We start from the raw sequence: 11,030 nt of genomic DNA on the forward strand, positions 1-11,030 counted from the left end.
TTTCTCTCCTGGCTTTGATCTCCGGCAAAACTAACATAAAAAGCGACAGAAACAAAATGAAAATAAATCCTTGCCAACATCATTTTTGCCCTTCCATGTATTCCGTTACTCCCCAAATTGAGTCATTTTAATCCTATTTAGTTTCTTTTGTCTTTTATTAGCATATTTGGTATTGGAGTAATCCAAAAGTCATTGAAAGTAATCCAGTTAAAGTAACCCTACCCAACCCTGTTAATACAGCACCTTAAACACGGTTGATTCTCTGTTTGGAGCAACATTTTCATGTCTGAATCTTTCCATTACCCGTTTTTTTTTTGTGTAAAACATACAAAATATTGATGAAATGTACTTTAATTATTCCCTTTAAGTTTTTGAAATCATTTAACCCTAAAAAAAATTGTGTTTCAAGCAATGCTCCCTGTAATTTTCCTTACGGGTCTGAGCGTTCACACAAAGTCGGTGAGCGATGCTTGAAACAACAGTGAGCAACCATAATCCCAAGTGTGGCAAGATAATTCGTTATCAAACATGTCCAAAACTTGACATCAAGTTACATTTTGCTGAGTTTCCGGCAATGCAAAATTATTTTTCTCTTTTGAATGAATTGAAGGTTGTACGGCCTACAAACGTCGTTTGTTCTTACAATTCTTTCACAAGATATCCATTTCTTTTTATTTACTGATATATTTTGTCGCATAATATTAACATTTTGGGGGGCTTATTTAGTCGGTTGTAAGATACAGAACTGTACTTAATCACATTTTTTAATGGAAGTATAATGTTGGCAACAAGATTTAGTTGATATAATTGGAAATTATTTGAATGCAACACAAACTTTTTTCTTCTTTTTTCGTGTTTTTTTCCCTTTAAAAAAGTCTCATTGTGTTTATTTTTTCCGAGCTGTTACTTTTTTCTTTTTGTTCTCTATTTACTTTTTTCCCTACATTTCTTTCTTTTCTTTTTTTCTGGCTTTTTTCTAAACTTTTCCTTCTTTTTTCCTCTTCCTTTTGTTTCTTTTTTTCTCAGCTTTTCACTACTTTTTAATTTTGGTATTTTTTTTTTTGTTCTATTCCCCCTTCCTTTTAGTGTGTGCATAATCTTACATAATATTTGGTCATGTGGGGATTAAAGAAGCAAAAACAACCTGAAGAGTTGTTTAGGACCCGAAAGAGCCGGTTTCTTTTAGTGAGCCGAGCCGAAGAAGCCGGTTCTCTACTAACTTTACTCAACTTCGTTCTACTTTTACTCGACTTCAAAATACCGCATTTAGGGCACAACGTCAGGGGAACCAGTGTATTTTTACCTTCATGCACTGTAACTTTGACTTAAGTCTCTTCTTAATTAGTAATTTTGAGCCTTCATTTTTGTGCGCCGGCTAGATTTTCTTGTGCGCTGAGAATGTGCGAGCAGTGCGCAATTGCTTAGAGGGAACACTGGTTTCAAGTATTGTTTTGTATTTTAGACAGCCATGCAAGTGAAGTTATGCTAAAGGTTGTGAAACGATTTGAGTCACGGGTCGCATTGGTTTGAAAACATTTGCACAGGGTCTGGGCCGAAAAGAAAAAAAAAAAGAAATAGCTGATTGATGGATTTCATTTTTGTCTTAAGTATGATATCACAACAACAGATAAGGAAAATAAACACCATAAGCCAATCCATTCTTTTCTTGTTTGCATTTACCTGTGCAAGTTCTGTTTTAATGTCTATTTGTTAATAAAAGGACCATTTAATCCAGTTGGTCTTCAAACACACTAAATATAAAAATAATGATATTCATTTATAATGAAAACTTTAAGTAAGAGTAATAACAATGTAATAACTCCATTTTAAGATCTTAATTTGGTCATTTTCTTTGAAAAATAGGGATACTTCTGAAGTATTTTATTGCATGCTTTGACAATATCCAGTGGACATATTAAAAACTGCAGGTCATTGATTTATCTGAGCCCTTTAGTGTTACCTGTGGTGTTCCGCAGGGTTCAGTACTTGGCCCCCTTCTTTTTAGCATTTACATGCTTCCATTAGGTGATATTATTCGCATGTATAATATCAGTTTCCATTGCTACGCAGATGACACTCAACTATATCTTGCGATGGAAGAATCTGCCACACTAAACTGTGGAAATTTGGAGCCCTGCCTCACTGAGATAAAAGAATGGATGTCACTCAACTTCTTGCGCCTTAACTCTGAAAAGCCTGAAATGTTATTGGTCCATCTAAATGCTGTGACTTGTTCTCAAAAACGTCTCTGAACATTGACAAATCAACCAGAGTGACTCAGTGGAAATGTTTAAATCTAAACTTAAAACACACTTCTATTCTATAGCATATGAATAACCTATATTTTATGTTGACAATATCTGTGTATTTGCTCTCCTGTAGGTTTTAGATCAGGGGATGGTGTCATAATAGTCTGTGGTTTGCAATAATCTGTGGTCTGTGCAGCCCTCTGAGACTCTTTGTGATTAAAGGCTATACAAACAAACATGACTTGACTACTTGAAGTGGCTATTTTTTTCTTATGCTTCTCTCCACCTAGTCTTACAGGCTGGATTGTTATCTGTAGAGTACCTTTTTTAACCACTGACTCTGCCAACACTCTTCCTTTTTCTTAAAAGGGAATACACAAAAGGGCCCACGGACAGACATTGCATTCATTCACAGGAAGTGACCAAAGCTTCCAGCAGTAAAATAAGGATTTGTACACCACAGTTGTCTTCGTCATAAAAATAATAACGATTTGCATACGAGTGTCATGCTTCATCCGAGAAGATGTATTTTGTTGTGTGTCCGATTGAAATTCCGCCAATTTTCAACGATTGTTTTGATCAACTAATTAGAGAACTTTATTTTGAAAAGCATCAACAGGAACTCTAACTGTGATAAATACTACTGAGACAAAAAGAGGCTATTTTGGGAGCTAATTCAAGTGGGAAATTGTGAGCTGCTGGCCGAATAGCTTACCACCAAATTGGATTATAAATAAATCCATCCATTTTCTGAACCACTTATCCTCAGTAGGGTCGCGGGGGTGCTGGAGCCCATCCCAGCTGTCTTTGGGCAGTGGGCAGGGGACACCCTGAACTGGTTGCCAGCCAGTTCCAGGGCACACAGAGGACAGACAACTCACTCATGCCCACCTAGGGACAATTTGTACCGGCCAATTGACCTGACATGCATGTTTTTGGAATGTGGGAGGAAACCGGAGTGCCCGGAGGAAACCCACGCAAGCATGGGGAGAACATGCAAACTCCACACAGGAAGGTTTGATCTCATGACCTCAGAACTGTGCCGCCGTGCTGCCAGATTCTAAATAAATCAATACATATCATTTAAAGCAACTTCCATTTCTCTGTATATTTTCTTTCCTTTTCTTATATCTCATTCTCTCGTACTCACCGATCTCATCCTGGATCTCGTCGGCCACATAGGGGACCTTGTAGAGAAGGGAGAGGCTCTGGTTCATCCTCTCCTCAATCACGTGGAGGTGAGTCATTACCTGCCAAATACAAGAAGAGAGAGGGAAGTCTGTCACGCACTCATGTGATGTGACATTAAGACTCGTATGCAAATAAGCACAACGTTTAAATCCTTTTGTGACATTTTCCAGGCTGTCAGACTTAATGAGCGCCATGTAAACATGCAAAGGCACGCCTGGATGTGCACTATATGGCCAACAGGTGGCGGTTAGGATACTTTTCTCGTTTTTTGGCAATGTAGTATACACCATTCTGTGTGCTCTCATGCTTTATTTTTGTATCCATCTGTTTTCCTCTTTTTCTCGCACTGTTTTCCTCTCTCTCTCTGATTTCTCACATTCTCTTTCTCATTTCTCACATTTTCTCTCTCGTTTTGTCACATTCTCTCTAGTTTCTCACATTCTCTCTCTCTCGTTTCTCAGATTCTCTCTCATTTCTCACATTCTCTCTCTTGTTTCTCACATTCTCTCTCTCTCGTTTCTCACATTATCTCTCATTTCTCACATTTTCTCTCTCGTTTTGTCACATTCTCTCTCTCTCTCTCTCTCGTTTCTCACATTCTCTCTCGTTTCTCACATTCTCTCTCTCTCTCCGTTTCTCACACTTTCTCTCTCGTTTCTCACATTCTCTCTCTCTCTCATTTCTCACATTCTCTCTCTATCGTTTCTCACATTCTCTCTCTCTCTCCCTCATGTCTCTCTCTCCCTCTCTCCTCCGATTCTCTATCTCTCTCTCTCGTTTCCCGCATTCTCTCTCCCTCTCTCATTTCTCACATTCTCTCTCCCTCTCTCGTTTCTCGTATTCTCTCTCCCTCTCTCGTTTCTCACATTCTCTCTCTATCGTTTCTCACATTCTCTCTCTCTCTCCCTCTCTCCTCCGTTTCTCTATCTCTCTCTCTCGTTTCTCACATTCTCTCTCTCTCGTTTATCACATTCTCTCTCTCTCTCTCTCGTTTCTCGTATTCTCTCTCCCTCTCTCGTTTCTCACATTCTCTCTCTATCGTTTCTCACATTCTCTCTCTCTCTCCCTCATGTCTCTCTCTCCCTCTCGCCTCCGTTTCTCTATCTCTCTCTCTAGTTTCCCGCATTCTCTCTCCCTCTCTCGTTTCTCACATTCTCTCTCCCTCTCTCGTTTCTCGTATTCTCTCTCCCTCTCTCGTTTCTCACATTCTCTCTCTCTTGTTTCTCACATTCTCTCTCTCTCTCTCTCTCTCTCTCGTTTCTCACAATCTCTCTCGTTTCTCACATTCTCTCTCTATCGTTTCTCACATTCTCTCTCGTTTCTCACATTCTCTCTCTCTCCCTCATTTCTCTCTCTCCCTCTCTCCTCCGTTTCTCTATCTCTCTCTCTTGTTTCTCACATTCTCTCTCTCTCGTTTATCACATTCTCTCTCTCGTTTCTCACATTCTCTCTCTCTCTCTCCGTTTCTCACACTTTCTCTCTCGTTTCTCACATTCTCTCTCTCTCGTTTCTCACATTCTCTCTCTATGGTTTCTCACATTCTCTCTCTCTCTCTCCCTCATGTCTCTCTCTCCCTCTCTCCTCCGTTTCTCTATCTCTCTCTCTCGTTTCCCGCATTCTCTCTCCCTCTCTCGTTTCTCACATTCTCTCTCCCTCTCTCGTTTCTCGTATTCTCTCTCCCTCTCTCGTTTCTCACATTCTCTCTCTCTTGTTTCTCACATTCTCTCTCTCTCTCTCGTTTCTCACAATCTCTCTCGTTTCTCACATTCTCTCTCTATCGTTTCTCACATTCTCTCTCGTTTCTCACATTCTCTCTCTCTCTCTCATTTCTCTCTCTCCCTCTCTCCCCCGTTTATCTCTCTCTCTCTCTCGTTTCTCGCATTCTCTCTCCCTCTCTCCCTCTCTCGTTTCTCACATTCTCTCTCTCTCTCCCTTGTTTCTCACATTCTCCGGCCGAGTCATTCCTAAGACTTAAAAAGTGGTCGGCGGCGCCCTCTGTTGGCTGCGGCTGCATCGGCTCGCTACAACGGGTCAGGTGCAATCGACATTTCGTTCTGTGTACATTGTTACACAGAATGACAATACAAGGAAATTATTATTATTATTATTATTATTATTATCTCTCTCCCTCGTTTCTCCCCCCCCCTCGTTTCTCTCTCTCTCTCTCTCGCTCTCTCTCTATCTCAAAATGTACAATTTGTGTGCATAATGTTTCAGCTCTTTTCAGCGACCCGAGCCGAAACAGCCGGTTCTCTGAAAAGAGCCTCAATCCCCATCTCTATTCACCGCATTCCAACACTCTCCGTCGCAAGCGTCGGCATTATTGACAAAGTCCCAGCAGGCTGCCGAGATAAGTGGAACGCTGGCACACAGACTGATTGATTGCACATGCTACATCAGAAGAAGAAAATTTGAAGTCTTGCCTATATTAAAGATAGAAACTAAGATAACTCACGCACTATAAGGCGCCCCAGGATATAAGGTGCACCCCTAAAAATTTGTCTTTGGTGATATTTTTCATTTATTTAGATATTTGGATTCAGCGACAGACTGCTGTCTCAGTCTTGTTCCACGGACAGACTGAGGAGATCATTTATTCCTCATGCCATGAGGCTCTTCAACTCCACCCGAGGGAGTAATGGCGCACATTAAACCCCACCCCCACATTTGCATATTACCCTATTTTTAGAACAGTGTATATTTTCCGTAGCACTATTTAAAAAACGTTAAATTGGGTATTTTGTATTCTATATCTTTTATTTTCAACACAAGGATACTGCTGGAAGTGTGAATTTCCCTACGGGGATGAATAAAATATCTATCTATATGTTTTCATGTATATGGAGCTCCACACTATAAGGTGTATAGAATTAAAACTACAGTAAGGGCTAGATTTGCATTAAAAATAGATATGTACAGTATTTGTGCATTGATTGATCAATCAAAATATATCACAAACAACAATTGCAAAATTTGGATGCAACGGGAATCAAACTCGGATCGCGGCAGGGATAACGCCAGATCCTATCTACTAATCTACAAGGGATACAGAAGACAGGAGAATAGACGTTAGCTTTCACGTCATCGTCACACTATCTGTGTAAATCGGTTTAAATATGATTGTAAATAGTTTATTTTTTTGCATTTTATCATTTCTTTATAGAAGAGTTCATATTTTTAATTTATATTTTATTTTTTTGCATTTTCAGGGATTATGTGTTGTTTGATTTTAAATCTGTTCAGTGTGTGAAAATCAAAAAATGTTTTCTAATTAAGATTTTTTTTTTGTGTAGATTTGTGAATGTTTTCATTTGTAGTTTATGTATTTAGCAGGGATCCCCTGAAAACCATGAAATTACTAATAACCTAATAACTTGGTGATTAATGTTTTATTATTATTCCATTCATCCATCCACTATCTGCACCGCTTATCCTCAGTAGGGTCGCGGGGGTGCTGGAGCCCATCCCAGCTGTCTTCGGGCAGTGGGCAGGGGACACCCTGAACTGGTTGCCAGTCGGTCGCAGGGCACACAAGGACGGACCATTTTTTTTATCATTATTGATAATATATCATCCAAAAATACAAATAAATCTAAAGAGCCGTTTGGAAACCGAAAAAGCCTGCTCTTCTCAGTGAGCCGAGCCGAAAGAGCCTGTTTTCTAAATAGAGCCGTCCTCTTGGGTGAGACCAGTATGGAGCAGTGACGCTTCACATGTCACCTGTCGGCGTCATTTTCACCCACTTTTTAAATAATGTCTCAATCATTTTCAAGCACCCGCACGAACCCTGTATTCAATGTTTTCTTGTTTTTGTAAAGTGAAGAACGGAGGCAACCGGGAAGATTGTTTGTGTTTCGCAATGTTTTGATAAGTCACAAATGAGTCAGCAGCTACAAGGTTGTTTCAATTTTGTCTGCGTGTCTCCGCTTGAAAGCACGCTCGTGTTGTACATTTGTATTTGCCAACCTTGATTCGGGCAATAAAAACATTTCTCATATGACAAAGCACACCACCAAAAACTTGAAGAAAGCCGAGGGTGACGGGTAAACGATGCAAGTATCGTCATGCTGATATCAGACCATATTTGGAGAAATTGGTCATCATGGCAGCTGTTGATAATGCTATTAACCTTATCTGAAAACATATATGGCTTACAGTTATCCCTTTAAATGTTCTTTAGTTTAGTTAGTAGATGTGTACGTTTAAAATTCTTCACGATGTCACCAGACAGTAAAATACGTCATAGCATTTCAAAAGATACCGATGACAAAAACATTACGGTCAGTCTGAAACAAGACACCCCAAAATTTTAGTCATAACTCACCCTTAAGTCCTGTAAAATTCCACTCATGACACAATTTCCCGGAAACTTTTCGGAAATGTTTCGTTACATTCGTGACAGTCCAGTAAACCAGACCGTGTAAAATGTTTACAAATGATAATGCTGGGGAAAAAAATAAATTAAAAAAAAATCCGCCTAAAAGCCTTTCTGCATGGTTTGATGTTTCTTATTGTAATCGGTTTGTTTCTCCCCATATTTCCCTTTTATTTCTAATAGGAAATTATGGAGCTTATTTCCAATATGGCTATTAGCTTCTGACCCTTTGACCAAAACTTAAGTGTGTTATCTTTTAAAAGAAACCAAAACCTTCCATATTCTCCAAACGGTTCTAGAACAGCAATCAATTTACTTTGGGTATGCCTTGGATTGGGATTTTATGTGAATTTCACAGAATTGTTAAGGCTTTATTATGTGTTCATCCTGGAGTGCCATCTCTTATACAATATTTACTACGTTGTTATCAATGAAAATAATGACTAATCTAATTCTTATCACCTCCTGTCATTCTTCTTCCAAAGTCCATGACTAAGATCCTAAAATTGACTTTGAAATCCATTCATCCCTCCATCTGTCCCTCCGAGAGGTAAGATCTTGAGCCCAGGCCCGAAGCCGGCCAGACTTGTTTTTCATTCTTACTGCGCAGCATTCGCTTACTTTTACTCAAGTAGTTATTTAGTTAAGGAAAACGCTTACCAAACTATCAGTTTAACTCCTAATCACTAGACCAAAGCTTCCTCCTTCCACACTTCCGACGTAATTTCCGCTTCTTGCACGGGTTTATTTTGGACTCATTTATCAAATCATGTTAATCCGTCAGGTTTGGGCGGGTTCGGGTTTATATACCAACGCCTCAGGTCAGGTCGGGCTGAATTTTTGAGGCCTGATCTTACTTCTAGTCCCTCCCATTCTCCCTCTCTCCCTGTCTGTCCGTCAATCCATCCATCCATTGGCAAATACCCTACCTGGGACTTCATCTGAGCTGCCTTCTCAGGGTCCACAGCCAGGACGTGTTGGTAGTGTCGGATGGTGTGTTGGCGGTCCTTGTTCTCGGCACGTACGTAGCGGCGCAGTGCCTGCAGGATGCGGTGAGGCTGCAGGTAACAAACACAAATTTAGCTACAGAAAATCGCTCAGCGTATCTTGGTTTCAATACTTTGCGGATCTTTAACTGGATTATCTTTATTGTCTTTTATATCAATGTATTGTGCACTATGTTCGACAGCAGACAGCAAATGCTATTACCGGGGCAGGTTGGGGAGTTGTAAAGTGGGCTTAAACTAGTTTCACAAAAGTGTGTATTTCTAAACCAGATGGTATCACGTTTCTATTTCAAATATTGGTACCGCCCAAAGGGGCGTTTCTTACTTTCTTTCTTTGATCTTCCTAAATAAATGCAGTTTGGTGGGGGAAGGGCCCCCCAGAATTAAGGAGCGCGGCCTGGAGACGGACGTAAATTCCTCCTCTTCTGGCCTCCCCCCCCCCTCTCTGACTGGTGTATTTTTCTAGCATCAGCAACTTGTAAATAGCTCTCCCACAAAATCTAAGAGGTCGATTTAGACCCCACACTGTGCGCGTGATTGTGACAGGCTGGTTTATGCTGTCAATCAAACAGCAGGGCGAGCACACAAGTCAAGTGGCCACCGAAACAAACTGCGAAGCACAGTGACAGCTAGTATTTCAGCGGCTCGTTATATTGAAAAGAAATTCATCGATGACATCAGACTCTGAAGAAACCCAGAAAAGTGCAAAGAAATGGATATCGGGTCCAGGAAGAGACTGAGAAAACGTCAGGAGTAAAAGTAATAGCGAGGCTATGGTTAGCTACGTGACAACTCATTTAAGCCACCCCTGTCGAGCCTGTATCTCACCAATGCCAGATCCATTTCCCATGAAACGGACGAACTGGAGATACAACTCGACACCGCTACATTTGTGACTGTTGTATTTTAAACATCAGGGAGACCTGGCTCAACTCCGGGATCCCCGATGCTAGCATGCAGCCAACCATCTGCTCTCTACATTGCTTTCTTACACTGAATGGAGAAGCCCCCTAATTAAAAAAAATCACTGGATCCAAAATGTGTAAATATGTATGAAGAGTCACCCGAGGTGGGTCAGCTTGCAGGGCCGCCAAGTAGTTCTCCAAGGCCAGACGGCGCCTATCATTCAACATAGCCTCCACCCGAGCCAGATGGGTCTCCACCAGCTGCTGCTTCTCGCTGGCAGCCTCCTCCTCCAGAGACTCCACCATGGCCTGGAAGTGCTAAACAAACAAAAAGTTAACCTTCGATACCCAAGGGCCCCATCTAAAGAAATAGACGGGAGCACTGACTGACCTGGACCAAAGTTTGCCTCTCAGCCTTGGGCAGGTTCTTGGCCTGGTTATCGGCCTCCTCCCACTCCTTCCTCACCTGCAGCCAAGAGAATAGAAGACATGAAATTGATGATCAAGGCAAGTGTTGCAGTTTCCAGATGTCTTTCCTGACTCGAAAAGAAACATGACAGTACTAGACAAAATATATATTCAGGGTTCGTACGCCTTTTTCATGGGAGAATTCGAGCTCTTTTTCAGGACTTTCAAAGCCAATTGTTAAATTCCTCCATCTGTCACGATTGCTGATTCGGGGCACCTGCGACTCTCCCTTTGGCGCCAACAGCCCTGAGCGCTGATTGGTTCCTTGACTCTTTTTAAACCCCCGGCTTCCAAGAGGAAGCCGTCAGACCGTCCTGCGAACCTATGCTTTCAGCTAGGCAAGCTCTGTACCTTCCGACATTCTCCTGCCCCGTTTTCTCCTGCCTGAAACCTGTTGCCGACCTGTTTCCGCACCCGTTTATGCCCTGCTCTTCCGTCCAGGCTATCGACCTGCTTTGCCCTGTTTCCTGCCTGATACCTGTTGCCGACCTCTTTTCTGGACTCGTTACCGCCCTTTCTCCCTCGTCCTGGCTATCGACCAGTTTTCCCGCTGCCTACGACTATCCTCGCTCGACACTTAAGTGCCACTTTCGCATTCCTGCCATCAGCTACCCGTGTCCGATGATCATCGGATCGTGGATGCAAGCACTGCTCTCTTTCTCAATAAAACTGAGTAAAACGAACGCTATTGGGTCCTTTCTCCGTTTCTGGTTTGTGACACCATCAAAATTAAAAGAACAAATCCGGTGTGAATCAATCATGTATTTTGCATAGCCGTAAACATATCTGAGATTTACAAATGCACCTGAACTCTTGGGCGCGGCCCGAAGGGGGC

General features: G+C 41.5%; 1 protein-coding gene across 4 annotated transcripts in view; it reads right to left on the reverse strand.

The window, feature by feature from the left end:
- Nucleotides 1–11,030, reverse strand: part of aplp2 (amyloid beta precursor like protein 2) — a 119,799-nt gene that overhangs the window by 26,026 nt on the left and 82,743 nt on the right. For all 4 annotated transcript variants that reach the window (XM_088345747.1, XM_088345748.1, XM_088345746.1 and 1 more), the window contains exons 9-12: nt 10,119–10,193; nt 9,887–10,045; nt 8,745–8,873; nt 3,400–3,499 (exon numbers count right to left, since the gene is read on the reverse strand). In XM_088345747.1, the coding sequence (XP_088201873.1) occupies nt 3,400–3,499; nt 8,745–8,873; nt 9,887–10,045; nt 10,119–10,193 (463 nt within the window). The remainder of the gene's footprint in view (nt 1–3,399; nt 3,500–8,744; nt 8,874–9,886; nt 10,046–10,118; nt 10,194–11,030) is intronic.

This window comes from Urocampus carinirostris, chromosome 10, assembly GCF_059441175.1.
Source record: "Urocampus carinirostris isolate Australia breed hairy pipefish chromosome 10, RoL_Ucar_1.0, whole genome shotgun sequence".
NCBI classification, from domain to species: domain Eukaryota; kingdom Metazoa; phylum Chordata; class Actinopteri; order Syngnathiformes; family Syngnathidae; genus Urocampus; species Urocampus carinirostris.